Source organism: Melanostigma gelatinosum, assembly GCF_949748355.1.
Source record: "Melanostigma gelatinosum genome assembly, chromosome: 1".
NCBI lineage: Eukaryota > Metazoa > Chordata > Actinopteri > Perciformes > Zoarcidae > Melanostigma > Melanostigma gelatinosum.
The window spans coordinates 19,112,076-19,130,617 of record NC_136634.1 but is presented as its reverse complement, the minus strand read 5'-3'; the positions used below and the strand labels follow the sequence as shown (position 1 = coordinate 19,130,617).

General features: G+C 44.0%; 1 protein-coding gene across 2 annotated transcripts in view; it reads right to left on the bottom strand.

Moving 5' to 3' along the window:
- Positions 1–12,808, bottom strand: part of tmtc2b (transmembrane O-mannosyltransferase targeting cadherins 2b) — an 83,641-nt gene extending 70,833 nt beyond the window's left edge. For both annotated transcript variants that reach the window (XM_079270949.1, XM_079270950.1), the window contains exon 1: positions 12,573–12,808. In XM_079270949.1, coding sequence (XP_079127075.1) covers positions 12,573–12,655 — 83 coding nt within the window. In that variant the 5' untranslated portion in view covers positions 12,656–12,808. The remainder of the gene's footprint in view (positions 1–12,572) is intronic.
- Between the last annotated feature and the right edge of the window lie 5,734 nt (positions 12,809–18,542).

Sequence of the window (18,542 nt, the reverse complement as noted above, 5' to 3'; positions counted from 1 at the left end):
TATCATGTTGTTACCGCAAATTAAAAGTTCATTGAGCAGGCAAACATGCCAGCGTGTGTCCTGCCAACTCATCTGTTCATTGTAACAACCCATATCCATCACTCGTCCACCTGACGCCTCCGCCGGTGGAGTGTGAGATGCACCACATAAACCTGAACTGTACGTCTTAATACTAAACTTAACCCAGAGAGAATATATTCTACGTAAAAATGTATACTGCTGTGAAACTGCAGGCAATAGACACATAAGTCATTCTTATTTTCCTGTATTGATTCATATTTCATTGAATGAATGGGCTTTGCAATGGCTGCAGGAAGAAATTAATGAAATTCTTATGGACCTAATAAAGGTCCTGCAAGATGCATGCTCACGGGGAAACTGTGGTGGATTGTTCCGTCGCTAGAAATCAATAACCTCTGAATGAGCTGCCGGTGTTAGTTTGCTAGCTACTCGGGAGAGTGAGAATATGAGCTGTGGGACGTGCGGTTTAGGAGGTGCCATAATCACAGCGGCAATCAAGGTCCATAGTCTCCCAACAAAAGGGCCGGGTCCCTGGGGGACGTACGAGCCCACATGGCAGGTCCCCCCCTGAGGCCTGCCTGCTCTGCGTCAGCTGTCATGAGGGAGAGTCATCAGCTCCATCAATCAAGTGGAGTGATGGGCGCACTGCATTAGCAAGTGTTTCAGACTGGGTAGTGCTAAAGGGAGAAGCGGCGGCACGGAGAGCAAGTCCTTTAATCTCGTGTTTAGTGCTGACGATGATGTCTTTTTCTTTACACAAGCAATGGAAATACGCCAGCAGGGTAACATCATTTCACTCCTTCCCACACAGAAATCGTCTCGCCTCAAGAAGTTTCTTGGGGGAAAAAAAGTGTCATTCTCCTCACGGCATCTTTTTTCCAAGATAATGGTGCTTGTTTTTATAAAATGAAACATTAAGCCTGAGCATGAGGCTAGAATACTTTCTAAGGCCAACACTGTTTTGGCAGAAAAAAGAAGCCTTGAGTGACAGCTTGTTTGAACAGTCGTGAGCCTCTTGTGTCTGAAGGTTAGGGTCTTCATCGGGGACCCCCGGCATGTCACTCACACGTATGAAAACAAAGCTTGTGAGCCAGCAAGGCCATGGACGGATTTTCCTCGAACTGCTATGTAATTAAAGCAGCCGCTGATGTTTCTACCATGTGATATCGAGATATGTGTCTACTACAGGCCGGACACGTTTGGAGGAGCCGCCTGGGGGATCCGGTGTGGTTTTGAGCCCTCTTAACATCTCATCAGGTAGATGTTGTAAGACCCCAAAAGCTGCCGGAGTTCACAGTCAGGACAACACGTGCTCACCGCAGAATGAAAGAGATCAGCCCCGAGGCCTTCACAGTCACACTTAAACAGACCTTCCATCTAATTCCTTAATGCCCCATCAGTCATTCGTTCTTGCCAGCTCTGCTCTTTTCTCTCAACCTCAATCCCTCCCAGATTATACATGTATTTTTCTTGAGAGCGCCTTTAAAAGGAGTCTCATTATTCTGTCAGAGCGCTTCTCTCCAGATCCTCAAACCTCAGCGGTTGGTAACGGGAAAACAGTTGCGCACACTTTTCTCCCAACCCAAACTTCCTCCTCGGATCAAAAATAAACTCCAATTGTGTGTATCCGTCTCCAGCCATAGAGGAAGACCTCACTTGGCAAAACAGCCAGAAGGTCAAAGATGAGGGGAAACACCACAGCCAGAGATACTGAGGGTCAGCACTCAGCCAAAATAAACCAGTGAAATCAACCCCGTAAACCATCATGATTCCATCAATCTGTCACCAGCGTGATTTCATTCATGGTGACAGAGAGAGAGGGAGAAAGGGAGCGAACGGGAGAGTTGGCTCCGGCTGTGAAACACAATACAACACAAGCTGTTCTCCATCTGGAGAGATGTCAGAGACGTCTGTCTCACCAAGCCATGACAAGCTACATTAGAACTAGTCAATTTACACCCCATTTGATTGGATTTGGTAAAGCCACATGAATGTATCGAAACACCAACAAAATGTATGGCCCTTGCTTCTGCATCGCTAACTAGACATATAATCATTCGATTTTAACAACTCTGCAGGTGTAGCTGGTAAGGAAACGCAAAAGTACTAACAGAGACAGCAGCATAAAGTCAGCACCAACAGCAGGAACTTAATAACCTACAGATAGAACTGGTTTCAATCTTTCATAACCCACACAGCCATTGAGTGAAAAGACCCCTAAGGCTGAAATTACAGCTCTGGATTGGATTCAACTCTTACCCTCTCTCAGTGTAGCTATTTGATGAAAGGCTTGGCAAGGGTCACATTCAAGTGCGGTGGGTATCTTTTCTTTTTTTTAACTTACTTAAATGAAACTATGCGAAGACCTGGGCCAGACTGGTCGTCTGGTTGTAAATAACCTGTGGTGTCCCAGAGGGTGGCACACTGCAGGCTGTTGTGCTTTGCACGCATTTTGCAGAGTATTAAAACCACACACTGGGTTCCCAGGGCTCGGCAGTATCAATTAGAGGCAGCTTGTGAAAAAGATGTGCTTCCTCCGTGGCTGTGGTCTGGTCAGAGGTAGGAAGCGAGGGGGAGGAGGTGGGTCCTATCAAGATTTCAGTCTTCCAGTTTGCTCCGTCAGCCTGTTCACAAATCCACAAATAAAGACAACTCTACTACAACACACCTGTTTCTCTTATCTGTTCCCTCTCTATAGATACATAAACTCGGTGACTTGAAAGAGCACACGGCATCAGAATAAAGGCCACAAGGGGCACAAGTCTTCTTGTGTTCCTGGTGTTACAAGCCTGAGGGGAGCAACAGGTTAGCCACAGTGGCTAAACTGTGCAGACCACAGGCCCTTCTGTGCTGCATTTGACTCACTTACCACACTTAGGAAACACCAGATACTGTAATCATACTTGAAAACCGCTTTAACCACAATAATAACACAAGTCAGAGACATTCCAACACTTGTGTCCTTAAGGATTGAACCTGAACCTCAGAAGACAGGGGAAACAGCCCGAACAGATGATATTGTCAAATGAATAGAATAAGTAGCACAACATACTGTATATTCAGTGATGGCCCGCTATACAGCACTAGAAGTCTGAGTTATAAGTTTCTTCCACTGGGTTCAACAGCAGAAATTGCCATGCCGCCCCAGTAGCCCCGATAATTAAGTTCACGGTTAGCCATTTGGTTTGGGTTCCACTGCTACTTTGGTAAATAAAGTCCAAATAAGTCCTTCAAATGAAGCGACAAAATACGTTGTGTGTGACTGCCCTTTAGTAAGACGCATAGTTGTGTCGTTTTCTGATGTGATGCCCAATATCAGCAAAACAAATCACTGTTTAAAAATCAACAATATGGTTGATGGATGTGGCACACAAACTACAGTTAGGGGAGCTTCGTTGTCATGTTATAATAATAAAAAGATGCTTATGGTTGAGGGGGAACTTGCTGAAACAACTTTCTGCCGTTCTTCTTGTGAGGACAGTCTCAAAAGCCCTCGGTGGGGAATTTTCCAAAGAGGCAAGTGAGTGCTGCTGTAAAGCCAGTACTGTCAACAGCTAAATGAAAGAGAAATAACCTCAAATACTGAGAGGCAGCAGTGCACGACCGCGCTTATGAATATAAATGCGGCAAGTCAGGTTTTTCACAAAAGCTTCACAACCGTTAAATCAGTTCTCAAAAACACCAAAACCCAACAAGAGAGCACCAACAAGTGGTTTTCGTTTATGTAAAATAGGTTGAAGCATTCTTGATTTCACTTTTTCATGATTAAAATATGACTTTTAATTAAAAAGCAATTTAATTACTCTAATCCTAAATTGAATATGGCAACCATTCTGGCAGCTTTGGCAACCAAAAGTTGATGGCTGCTTTCCAGCTTGGCAACCAGCTCCAAAAAGTTGTCGGGCCGCATTTCTCAGAGTGCATTGACCGGTGCATCATCTTTCCATCCATGCCACCGAAAGCTAACAAGTTGAGCTGGCATATTCATAACACAAAGAAGCCTCTGTTAGCTCACCAACTGGGAGTCCTTTGCCCTCCGTCCTCTGTCTCGCCACTTGAAAACCCCAACCAGAGCGCGTACGGCCGTAATGAGTTCACCCGATTGGTTCTGACAGGTTTGGTTCGCAAGCAGTTATCGGCTCTGTCCAAACAGGGAACACTGAGGTCTTGCTTCTTTGTCCTTCATAAACAACAGAGCAACACAACCAGGGCTTAATTCCCCTCTATTTAGGGACAAATGGCCTCCTTCATTGGGTCCAGGGAGAACAGAGGGACCACACAGCCCCCCTTCTTCTCACAATGGACAAAGGCATTGCCCCCGAACTGGCCAACTTGTGTCATAACCCTATCGAAACGAGCCAGTGCTCCTTGTCAGAGAATAAGGCCACCGAGATGGAGAGGCCCGGGGAAGAGGGGTAGTCTTCTCCTCTTCTTTACTGAAAAGGGGGAACTATAGCATCCCAGTTGGATATGGGGGACAGGGGAGTTGTTGTTTCTAATGGCTTGGGGTTCTCTGCTTACACGTCGTGCCCCCTCTCATCCACAGTCCTGTTAATCCCATTAATATGAAGAGGGCCAAGAGCCTGAGAGTGGCCACGGCTTAAGAGCCATCAGCCAGCATGAGCCCTCGAAATCCAAACCGTTGTCTAGACCCATTAAGAATTTAGCCTGGCAGAGTCAAATCATTTGAGACCCACGTCTAATGATGGGAGCATAACCTACAGCGAGCATTTACCCATCACCGCACACGATCAAAACATTGTTTTCAACACACCAGATGCATCATGTTATTCGATTATAAATCCCACTAATCTCATTCGGTTGGTCCAACGGCACATTTGATCCATCATTTTTGACTTGGTGCGTTCCTTGGCAGCTTTAACGCCTTTCTCACATTATTGAGTAGCTGTGTTGAACATCTGCCACGCAATACTGACTATGTGAGGGATTTTCTTATTGGATGAAGAAGAAAAAGAAGAAAAATAAGACGAAACCATTTTTATTGTCATATACATTTACACAAAATTTGACTACTGCATTTAACCCATCCCTGTATATAGGGAGCAGTGGGCTGCCATTGATCGGCGCCCAGGGAGCCGGGGGTTCAGTGTATTGCTCAGGTACACTTCGACACGTGACACGTCCCAGTTGGGGATCGAACCGTTGACCTTCCGATTCCCAGACGAACCTCTTAACCCAGGGAGCCACGGTCGCCCCCAGTCCGGCATTAAACATCATTCCCATTTTAAGGCGATTATTGTCTGTCTGTCTGTGTGCAGTATACTGTATGTGTGTGTGCTGCTATAACCACATGATGTATTAGAAGAGATAATCCGCTGGCTTTTAATTAAATGGCCAGGCAAGCAGCACTGAGAATACCAAATAGGACTAAGGTCAACATCTTGTGCAGGGCAGCGAAGACAATCTCTAATGCTTCAATCCACCACCAGGCAGCCAACCAGACATCTACATATGGCTACATTACTCATCCCACCGCATACCAGTTGGGTGATTATAAAGCATTAGAGCCTGATTAATGCAGCTTTCAAGCAGCTTGCCTTGGCCAGACTGGAGCACAGCGAGGGCTTTCATAAAACCATGGCCATGGTGAGCAGCTCTCAATCCCACAGTGAGAAAAGTGACCTATAGCAGTAGAGTATCACAAATGACAATCAGCCGAAGCGGGCAATCACCGGAGTGATTCAGCACATATTCAGTTTCATCAAATGCCGATTGCAGTTTTATCCGGCAATCAAAGGGTCTAGAAATCCTCTGGGCCTGGAGATTACGGGTGTCCGGTAGTGCGTTTACCTTTGTAAAGTCTCGTTCAGGATTACTGTGACGAGGTGAAAAACTTGAACTGCAGCTTAGTGGCGCTACCTTGTTCAACCTGATTCTGTTCACACGCTAATCAGATTTGAATGCAGTTGTTTAAAACGTGTCTTTCAGTTGCAGCATAGTGTATATAAACCATATCAGTCATTCCCAAAGACTGGGTCAGGACCCACTGGCGGGTCCCAGGAGATTTTACTTCAATGCATAACATAAACAAACATTTATTTATTTATCTTTAAAATCGTGACCAAAAGTGGCACTTTACAGTTTTCAGGTGTTGGTAATATCATTATCGCTCTAGGTATTTGGCCATGAACCAAACTATTGGCAAAAGTTACATTTTTACCTGATGAGGGCATTCGAGGAAAAGTCAAAGTAAGTAGTATTCATCCTATGGGGACCATGAATGTCTGTACAAAGCTTAATGGAAATCCATCAGTTGGTGAGATATTTCAGTCTGGACTAAAGTGCTGAACTGACCTACTGAAACTGCCATAGAGCCAAGCTGCTAGCGAGGCTAATAACCTTGTTCGTGTAAAAGTGTCGCTGTTTGGATGAATATGCATTGGTCTTGTTGCATCATGTAACCGTGGTAATAAAGATTATAATTGCTGTACTTCGGTGTAGCTTCAGTGCTCTTTGGCGTCTCTATCTATACAGTATTATGCCTCCGCATTAGGAGCACCTCCTTTGTGTCCCATTACCATAAGATCCCTCCCTCGTCTTTTTTATTGTTAATTTAAACATATCTGAAGCATTTCTGTACAGCAGTTATATAATTGCCAAGATATTGGCCCGGCTGAATCATAGAAAGTGATACAAAATATTCCAAGCATTGCAAACCAACATATTTTCTCAGTTTCGTTGTGTTTGTGTAAAAAAAAAGAATGTTCAAGCCTTGACATAGAGAGAGGTGATGGTAGGATAAAGTCACACCCGCCAATACTCAGCTCACACAGTGGAGGCTGCGGCCCCACTCTGGGCCACACAGGATTCTGAGGAGCTAATTTCACTGTTTTGACAGTCACTAAGAAACCTGTGGCGACCCAGAATGGAAAGATAAAGGTAGGGAAAAGGAAGTCCACACATTTTTACATGTTGGGAAGTGCACCAATAAAACACTTTCTCAAATTCAATCGCGATTGCACATTTTCCAAATATGCAGGTATTTCAGATTTTTCCTTTTTTGCCCTCATCACAGGGAACGCAGTACAGAAAGGCCAGCATTTGTATGAACTTTGGGAGGTACAATTCAACAACCAAGATATAGTCTAATGAAGCCCTATTCTGGGTCTGATGACAGTGAGGGAGAAAAAGGAGCATCATATCTAGTCAGCTGTTTCCAATTGACCTAAATATGAACTCGTGCTACCCAAGACTCAGATGCTTAAGTAATTCTGTAGGGTTTTGGGGGTAAGGGAAGCGACACAAACGTATCATAACCCCTCATTAATGGTATTTTTAGAAACAAATTAAATTCTGCCAGGACAGCTTCTCTTACATTGGTGGCAAGGGTGAAAATAACAATTTCTACCGTCATCGGCTAACTGTCGGAGGATGAGAGCTTAGGAAAAAAGAAGATCCGATCTGTCTGTGGTTAGACACTGAGCTGATCTTTCCGGGCTGCTGGAGCTCAACTAAAGATGGCCCCAGTGACGGCACATTAAAAGAGATGAATCCATTTCTGTGAATGACTCGATGGCAGGAGATCAGTTATTGTTTCTGTGACGTTTAATCATCTTGAGAGAACAATTTAAAAGGAACTGGGATGAAAATAAGTTTCTACCTCTACAAGTGTGTTGACACGTGTCAATAGCTAATGTGCATGGTATGTGAACAGTCTCAAGTTGGCGCGTGGAATTTTGGTTTAATCTGTAAACTTTGGTCAGAAATCACAAACACCGTCTTCCCCCTCATCTGAGAGACTCCATCAGAGAAAGTGTGTGCGCCAACAAGGGAGGGCAGGGTGCCTCCCACACACCTCCTTCCTCTCCTGCCAACAGATCGTACTCCCGGGTGATTTAAGGGAAGGAAATGCAGGAACACCAAAGCTTCCTCCTAAAGACAACAAATCCGTTGCACTTTGAAAATAGCCACTACCACCATCATCAATCATTTTCATAATTTATTGGTATTTGCATTTGATAATTGATATTAAATTAACCTGCAGACCCTGATTCAATTAGCCACTTTCGTGCAGAAACAAGCTATCAAACACTAGCTACAGTATCACCTTATTAGTTGCTAAGGCTAACTTGTTAGCAAACAGTTTAAACACATCCAGCAGATACAGAGCAACATTAGCATTCCTTTAGAGGAGTAGGCGTTTGATGCAGGGAAGGTAGTGTCGAGTGGGTACTTTGAGCGTTTTCACTAAAAACAGCTACTTGTTGTGGCCTAAAAACACAGTGACAGAGGTGAGAGTGAACCATGCTGGTCTTAAAACCAATTAGGTGAAAGATGATACAAAGCTAATTCGCTGTAGCTTCTTCTTTGTCTACTATGAGTGAGCCCTTTCATACTACTCACTGCCATTTGACAATTTGACATACGACAATATGGCTGCATGTGCTTTTGCCATGAGGCCCTCTTCACTGGCTCCGTAACGCACCGTCTGTGTCATTGGGCACTTTGATGTGTCCACCCTGGCAACGACAAGCAAACACGACATCCTCCATTTGAATCCATTTCAAAACCTTCCCCTTCAAACTGCAGAAGGGAGAAAAACCCTGAACTGCTTACCAAACGGGACCATCTGGAGGCAGTCGTTGGATGATGGGAGCTGGAGAGAGAGCGGAGCAGCTACGTCTACCAAACCATGTAGGTAATTACAGGGAGCAGACAGAGAGCCTGACTGGGAGGGGAAAAAAAGAGGAGATACTCAAACTGCTGGGTTGCCGCCCTTGGGCCCTCAACATGACCGCAGACAGCCCATCCTACAGTATAGGCCATGAGAGAAGGGTTCCAGATCAGCGCACTGACACACAGTGCCAAGGAGGTGGAGGAGGCGGCCATGGGCACAGACGGCGGCCTACTCCACGTCAGGCCAGGTAGGTCAACAGGCCGGCAGGACCACACAGAGCCCTGTATGAAGATTCTGCAAAGACCTTCTTGTCATTCGACAATAAGTCGAAGTATCCAGCCTACTTTTGTTTGTGTGCGCATCTTTGAGGAAACCGCTGATAGAAAGTGGAATAAAATAAGCAAAAATGGAAAAAAAAAGTACCAAAATACATCAATAAAGATCCCCTGCTGTTATAGATCATTAAAGCAACATGAGTCACTTCCCAGAGCGCTGTGTGGCTTCTTTGCAGTCATCGACTCGAAGCTCACATCAAACCGCATCAGCGTGAAGCGTTCGGTTGTGCCCCCCGATCCCGACTTCTCTAAATACAGCTCTCTGGGCCACGGAGCAGAAAGCGCCGGCTCGCCTTCTCACCTTCTCACCGACTGTCCCGAGCGTTATAAATCATCGGCCATGGCCAGGGAGGATGCGACCTTCACACATCCTCACACAGTCGAAACCGTAAGACATCACGCCGGGGCTGGGCGCAGTTCACCACATCTGTCAAAGCTCCTGACAGCGAACGATAATCCATAGAGCCAGTGTGTGTGTGTGTGTGTGTGTGTGTGTGTGTGGGGGCAGGCTGAAATATACCTTGAAAACAACTCAATGGTCTCTGCTGTTCAATGGAAAAAGTGGTCTTTTTTTAGTTCTATTTAAACCTCACTACTCGTGCGCTCCCCTCGGTTACCCTGAGGCACAGGAAGCTTCATCATTCAGAAACTTTTCAAAGGGCTGTGACATAAATTCTGCCACCTGCAATCAAGCTAATAATGCCCCGATGCCTTCACCGGGTTTTCGCTGTTGTGCCGCAGGTGTGCAGGCTCACGGCCAGTCTGCACACTATTGCGGCAGTATTTCTCCTCTGACATTTATCTGGGCTCTCCCGTTCCTTCGCTCGGCCCTAACTGTGGATTATATAGCAGCAGCGATATGAACTGCATGACGTACGATTCCCATTTTCCAGGTGCAGGTGTCAAAGCTGTGTGTGTGTGTTAATGATGAGTGTGTCCTGGAGGAAAAGCTCCCTGGGAGATTGGCTACTCTTTCAGGCTGTAGTTTTTTTTATCCAGGGAGGGATTGTGACTGGCTGTCAAGAAACTGTCATGCATGAGATTTCTTCCTTTTGTTTTTTACATCTTGGAGGGTATTTCTTGTAACACGCGTAAACTTCTTTCCCCTTTAACTGTGACCTCCTCATGGCCTACACAGTTTGCTCAAATGAATGTGTGACTAGCCGAGTTAGTGATAAGAAGCCCTTAACAGTTTTATGTTTCTCAAACACTCCTTTCACCACGAGAAGAATACACAAAGAGAAAGCCACATTAAGTATTCCGCCGCCGTACGAGACTATATCAGCCAATCGATTGCAAAATCCTCAGATGTCTCTTCTGAGGCTCTGTAGCTCTTAGTCATTTTACACACACCCAAAACACACACACACACACACACACACACACACACACCACAATTTTGGATTCTAACTTTTTATCACTCGCCGAGTTAAGTCAATGCATTGGTTTCACAGCCAGGAGTAAAACAAAAAGAAGCACAACTCGTCTTCTCACGGAGAGGAATCAATGTTGCACTGTGACAAAATACCCATATTTAATACTTCTGCAGCTGTTCATCGTGAACACTCAGCAGAAGAGTTTACTTTCACTTTTAAATGGAAAACGAAGAAAACATCCAACTATCGGTCGTTATTTTTGGAGCTAGAGGCCTTTACATTCTGTAATACCGATGTCCTTTAAAAAACATGATCTGAATGATCCATAAATTATACCGTCGGACTCGCAGTTAAAATAAATCCTGCCGATACGAGCTGCAGGGCGTTGGGGTGATGGCAAGCGTGCAGTTTGATTTATCGTCTCTCACACGTTCAGTATTTCCTAAAATGCAGCATTAGCGAGTTAGATCAGTCTGTGTGTGTCCAGGGTTGCTTTTCCCCCCTCGCAATATTATCGCTGTCACAACCCTCCCTCCCTCAGTGGAGCCCAAGGGGGACAGGAGACGGCTGCTAATTGCAAGCCCGAACCTAACGCATGGTGTTAAAAACAGATAGCGCCGGATGAGATATATAGGCCGCAATAAAAAAAAAGCATGTCAGAGACGGAACACGTCAGAGAGCCTGGACTGGAGGACTCACCGGTTAGGAAGCCTGCAGTAACTTGGGCCAAAAAACGGTGGTTAAAATGGTAATAAATAAAATGGTAATAAATAACACGATGTTTTAACATCTCGTCACAGAACAATCGGGGTTAGGCTTTCTGTCTTGCATTAAAGCTCAGAGGCTCGAGGCTCTCCAGCAGCCACACAGCGGCTGACAGCAGCATCGGTAGGTATAGCCTCTCACCTCTGCACAGCACCGCCACTCCCTGACAGCTTTATGGACACAGAACACCATCTCTCTCCCTGAACCACCTGACCATAACACAAAGTGCAAAGACACAAGCGACTTTAACACAAGAAACGTATTGAGACTTTCAGCAAAATCTTTTCTTTTTTTTTTAAAGGCCTTTGGGGGACGTGTTGAGCAGGAAGTGTTCCATGTACAGAGCTAAGCTGTAAAGGAAATACACCAGCGGTTGATGTGGAGGGTGTTAATGTAGTGTTAGCTCACTAAGATGTATCCTCTGGGTGTGCTTTGAAAGGCTGCACCTGTTATACACACACAAACCGTGTACAACGTGTACATGTACAACGACAGCAAGACGCAACATGGGGGGGGGGGGGGGGGGGGCAGGACTACGACGGTGCGTCTGACCTACATGAGCGCGTGGATGCTGCATAAATGAGCCTGAGGCACCGACAACCATTCAGCCATCAAATAGCAAATGGCCAGCTATGAGTAATGCAGTAACGCGTTAGAGCAGCGGGCTGAACCGAGCACCGCCCTCGCCTCCTCAAACTGATGGTTCCCAAGTGCAGGGTGACGACTTACTCCATATTTTATACAGTAAATACAAATGAAGAAATACTTTGCTCAAAGTTTCAGGTGAAGGCTGCAAAGTCGGATCTGTTTTTCAGGGGGAAAAGGGGGACTTCTACTGTCGGGCTGTGGGGAGACACATTTGTCCTCCAGAGATCAATTATTTCCTCAGCACAACTCAAGTCCAAACTCTGGAGGCTGCAACACTTTGCACTGAGGCATCCGAGCACACTGCCTGTTTAGTCCTGGTGTCACTGTGTTCATCATATAGATAGTGGTCCTGGAAAGACAGCAGGAGTATGACAGGGGGTGTGAAAATACTGTATGATCATGATCTCTATATATAAAACACACACACACGTGTCTGTCGGAATGCTACAGTGATTTAAAAGTTTCTTACACACTGTAGCTGCTACAGATGGGTAAGGATGACCAGCAGGGCAGTCAAAGCACCCTATACTCTGTTGATGAATGGATACTTTCCTGAGGGCAGACTGCTCCTGTTAATGAAAAAGCTTCACACGGGTCAGCTGCCAGTGTTGCTGTTACAGTGAAATAGCAAACTGCTCATTCGGAGTTATTGCAAACATGATGAATGAAGCCCCTTTATTCATATCCATGATCGATAACGGTTACAGGTGAGGACAGCAGCGGAGACAAGGGACGTTAGCGGCACCGGAGCTGCACGTCATTCATTCATTCATTCATTCACCCAAGTACCTGTCATCGTAGCAGAAATCGGCGTCCAGAGTGTTGACATACAGGACCAGAGCCACGGCGCTGCACAGCAATTCTGCAAACATTTCTTTGCCTCGCACACACGCGGGAAAAAAATGTATGTATAAAATAAAATTTAAAAAAAATGCAAAAACAGGAAAATCAAAAAGAAGACAAAGATGCAAAGCGAGACAGAGAGGAGCAGGGAAATCCCGATCTCTATTCCCTCTCAGTCCCCGTCTTTGTCAGGATGTCTCAGGGAAAACAAGTCCCCCCCCCCCCCCCCCCCCCCCCCCCCCATCATCCTCGGCGAAGTGCACAAAGTGGCTAATCCATAGGTCGCTTCCGCTCTAACCCATGTTGGGACCGAGCTGGAGAGCTTTATATTTCTCCGGCTGAGAGTTGGGCAGAAAATAAAACACGAGCAGCGCGTTCAGTGGATCTCCTGACAGCGTCTGCTGCACGCCTCCCCAACACAGAGGAGAGGATCAGCGCTGTGATGCTCAGCGGCCGATGCTGGACGGACCGCTCTCAAGTCAGCCGCAACCTCATCTACGACTTCCGGTTAGGCTTTCCAAAATAAAGCTGATTGACTGAAAATAATAAAGCTGGCTGACTGAAAATAAAGCATTATCGTCCACGAGCAATAATAGACCATATATAAGTGCATATCAGAAATGATACATGAGGAAGTGTTCTTCTAACGGTAGGCTTTAACACAAATAATATGGAGCCTTTTTTTGGAGACAAAAAATCATCCATTTCAGCATTATCTGGTCGTTGATGTGTGTCATGTTGTTTTATTCTCGCCTAAAACAGCAATTGGCCAAAAATATTATTGATATAAGTTTATTTGTATTATAGCTTCTACATATAGTTGTTTTCCTAGTAGTGGTCTCTCATTCTATAATCGATCTCATGCTTTAATACTGAGATAAATCTGCATCACTTCCGCTCCTGCTCCTCGTGTCTCTGGTAAATTGATGCAGGCGTTATTCAAACGCATGTGGTTGGGAGATCTTGAGCGCATGCGCACTGCCCCTGCTCTGGAGACGGGAATAAATCACGCTACATGATGCCGAGACCCGTTGGTAAGGGTCATTTCCTACCACTAACAGTAGTCAATAATATGGAGGTGGTCCTCAGAGTGACGTTCTGGGACATCTAGGAGTTATTGCTGGTGGGTACCATGAATTCTCAGAGTATAATCATGAATATTTCATTAAATTTGACGATCATTTTATTCTCTAAGGGTTACTACCTTAATGAATGGAATATTATCTCCATCAGAGGTGTCACTCTTCTCATTTACCAAACACCGTCTTATGAGTGAATTAAGATATAGTTTAGGATGTACACTCCTACTCCCTAATTAAGGTAATTTTCGAAATTATCTTTATTGAATTATATGAATTAGAAAAGTGCTGAGGTTATGTAAAATACAAAAGCATTGCTCAAAAAAATCAGTGTGTTGTAAAATGATTGTAGTAAATCCAACAACTTTTATTCTAGTACTGATAGGTCAATGAACTACATGATCACAGCTGCAGAAAATAAATACGAAAAGAACATTGTATGTGATTTGGCATATCTGTAAAAAGGTGGAAGATTCTCAATTGTTTATCTGACGCTACTTAATAGTCTGTTTTTAGTTTTTAAAAATCATTCAAATCATCATCAGTTTTGTCGTTGGACTTCTATCAGTCCACCGATTCTGTCTGAGTGTAGAGACCACTTGATCAAAAGGACTGGTTGTCTGATCAAATCATAATGGGGGGGGGGGACTTTCCCTTTAGTTGATGTGAAGAATATGTGACATGTTTATCACACTGGCTACTAAACGTCTTGTCAATGTCATTCCAGTAATTGCTTTTTATTGCTTTAGGTGTGAGCAGGCTCACAATGAGGAGATGTGTGACCAGTAGAGGGCTCACAGTGCACGATGTCTGTGGGGAGACAGTACAACTCAAATACTTAATACTGCAGTCTCTGTTGTAAAACTATGTTCAATAAAAACAAAACAATGATTTTGTCATTGTTCCAAAATGACCCATTTAAAACACTGATGGAGTAAAATAACAAAAGTGAGTGTTCATTTACATTATGTGTAGCTTTCGTTGTCTGGTTAGTCGGCCTGCGATACTTTTGTAGATTGGATCTTGTTTCATCAATTTCAGCAGGAACAGCCTTTGTAAAGTTTGGATTTCCAAAAGCAATATAGCGCATATTAAAATCAGAGTGTTCCACTCTTCACGACTGTTGAAATGTTCTTTGACTCGCTTCCATATTGCATACAAAGAGGTAAGAGAACAGCAGCAAAGAAAGGGGAAAAAGAATCATTGTAAAAGTGCTCCACAGACAAACGCATGTAGCCTGGCCCACTGCATATTGATTCAGAGTTGTTTCAATGGACCGACCCCATCTGTCGGAGCAGACCTCAATGCAGCCTTTCACGGGACAGCAGCAGGACACTACGCTGTAACACATTTCAGGAATTAATTAGACTGATCAGAGCGACCGGCACAAGGTTTTTGCTTCTGGTCCACAACTCACTGAGGACTGATTAGATATCCAAACATGAATGACCCCACCCTGCAGGTTCAAAGCATGTGCACATGTGCTACACTGACTCGCTGTTTTATGCTGCAAAACTTTATGATCTACCACTGGCAGAGGTGGCAAGTAACTTTAATCCAGTACTGCACCGAAGGAACATTTAGAGGGATGTGTACTTTGCTTGAGTATCTTTATTTCTACTCCAATCCATTTCTGAGTGAAATAGTGTACTTTTTATTCCACCGCATTCATTCAGTGACAGTCGACCGACAGAAAATGGCGACTCTTCTGATAATCAATTCTTCATTCAAGTCATTTTCCAAGCAAAATATTCGATGGGTCCATAGAATCCTTTGTAAGAATGTGCTTATCTTTGTCATGTGTGATGGTGAAATATATACCGGTATATCTGGCCGTTTGTTGTGGTTTTTCTTTTACATTTCACACAACAAACATTGAGCAATGAATCTTTTTTTTTTTATTTGATCGAAAATGAACATAATCAATAATGTAAATAAGTGCCTGTTGCAGCCCCATACTTTACACGTCACATTAAAAACATGTCGAGAGCTTAAAACAGGAAGTATTCAGATTTACTGAAGTAAAAAATACCACATGCACCTGCATTGAAAATTGTACTCAAGTAAAAGTACGTCATGTTAGAACAATGTACTTGAAGCGTAGAAAGTACTGGAGGCCAACATGGATTTTGTCACTGTTATGAGCTCATCAGATTCTTACTGATGCATTTGCACTGCTGTTGTCCAAACGAATGTCAGATTCATTCCAGTCAGCAGCACATCCTGACATTTGAGAGGCTGGAACAATGAAATGAATGAATGAAAAATAAATCAAACTCATCCAGCTGTGATAGCTGATGTGTTTTACTGTCATTTAACAAACTGATTAATCAGCTAATCGTTCATAAATATCATATGATCATCATACTCAACAAGCTCATCATTTGTTTTGTAAAATCGTAATCTAAAAAGTAACAACAGCTGTCAAATAAATGTAGTGGAATATGTCTGAACTGTGGGAGTCAATGTGGCAATAATCATGTATGAAGTAAAGTACCTTGACCAACGACTACATTAAAATGCTGCCTGTTGATGCATTTGCAAAAATATAATGTTATAATAACACCCTTTCTGCTGCACAGTCTTACTTTTACTTACAATAGGATATTCATAAGCTGTATAATATATATCATATTTACATTGTGTGATTGCTACTTTTACAACAATCTGAATACTTTTGACGCTACTTTCTAGATCCTTGTGTTAACTGTGTTAAATATATATCCTTTAGATTAAAGTATTGTAAAAAGTATTTACACTGGAGCTTCTGTGTGCAGGAATCCCGGTGACTGTACTTTATGGAGATAAGTTCACAGCTTCACGCATATAAAGTGTCCACCAAAGTGAAAACACGTGTGTGTGTGTGTGTGTGTGTGTGTGTGTGTGTGTGTGTGTGTGTGTGTGTGTGTGTGTGTGTGTGTGTGTGTGTGTGTGTGTGTGTGTGTGTGTGTGTGTGAAGAGGGGGCACTGGGGGCCTTTAGCCTGATGTGTGACAGAGGAAGACCTCCCTGAATGTCTTGGGATCCTGGACGGTTTAAAAGAATTACAGGGACACTGCTCTGGCTGTTAGATAATTACAGGTTCAGACCCGCGTCTGAGGGCCAAATCACTTCTGCATGAGTGAAAAAAAAATAAAAAATGAAGAAGAAACGCGAGTGCGGTAAAACAGAAAGTGATGCTTAACGCAGGCTCTCTTAAGTACGGCTTCGCACGAAGCCATGAGGCTTCATCGACTTTGTGGCCGATTCGGAGGGACTGATATGAATATCAAGTGAGATGTGATGTGAGATCTGAGTCTGCTCACACTGCAAAAGAGACACTTCAGCAATCAGGAAAAAAAACGCAAGTTAGTTTGAGGCTCCGAATATTCATCTCGACTCAGCTTACTCAGCAGTAAACCATCATCAGTAAATCACTTTTCACTTCAGAGTTGATGACGCAGTCGGAGAAAACGTAGCGGTGATGGACAGGTCGAGTGGAGGTGGAAGAAGCATGTGTCCGTCAAACAGGACGCTGTGGCATTTCCATTAATGTAATTTGTCTTTTTTTCATTAGAGAATAAGCGAGTCCGTGTGGCAGGTCCATTAACTGTGACGAGACTTTGATGGACTTCTGCTGTTGGGAGAAAGGAGATTCAAAGTGCCTGGTGGTGTGATGGTAGGAAGACGAGATTGAACCTGGTCCCTCTAAATATAGATGGAGATAAAGTGCCAACATGTGCACTCACACACGTTTATCTTCCCACATCAGTGTGCGATGGTGCGTTGAGAACTACACTTCCAATTTAAAAAGCAATTAAATCAAAGAATCAACTGCATCATCGAAGCGCCCGACTGCAGCTTGCTATGATAGGGCTGCCTGCCAAAGAAATTGGTTGTCGACTACAACTCACACGATTTTGTCGACCTATCGATTAGTTGATTCAATCGAGAGAAACGGTAAAACTGAGCTTAAATATCACACAGATGCACCACTTTGAATGTTGCGTTGATAGGATTCTTAAAAATAAGTTATTAAGCATAAAAAACGGATAATCAACGTAATAAATCTTGGTCAACTAAGCCCAAAACAACTGATTAGTCCACTGATCGGCTAAGACGGGGCAGCCATTCTTTTATATTGTCTAAAATCAGTTCAAGGTTCTGTGGCTGCACTGCTTTTTTTTTCTCTTCAAGTAACCACCACGTTTTTAGGAGTCCATCAGCACAGTCTGCGTCTTGCTTTTGAGCCCCGATGCCCCCTGTGGCGGCAGCCACGCTGCTGTCTGCCTCACAAGTCAAAGCAGAGAGGGAACGTCTTGATCTCTGGCGTGGAAGGGAACCAACCCTGTCTCTTCTATTTTAAGTCATAAGTTCTGAGGCGGATTCTTGCTATTAACCCAAAATGAAAGCAAGCTGGAGTGGGTAAGCCATGGATGACTGACTTTGATTTTTCACCTTATTTTACCCACATCACCCGCCACCTCAACTGATAAGTATCGGAGAGAATTCAGCGTACGTTTGCGCAGTTGACCAATCACATGCAAAGGAAAGCTCGGAAGGATCAGTGCACGCATTGCACAGCGGCAGAAATGGTTAAGATGTAATAGCAAGAGGTAAGAGGGTGATTATTTACAACACAAAGACAGAAAGGAAAGACAACAATAAAAACTGCCTCCAAGAACAGAAAACCAACCAATCATCAACAAAATGAAGAGTTTCCACGGTGCATGTCAACGCGTCGTATGAAGCCCGTTATATTAAATGTCCACTTTCATTTTTGTTGTCATTAGCAACGAAGGTCTCAGTTCCTTCCAATTCTTTTTGATTGAGCACCAAAGTCTCCACAGGATAAAAAA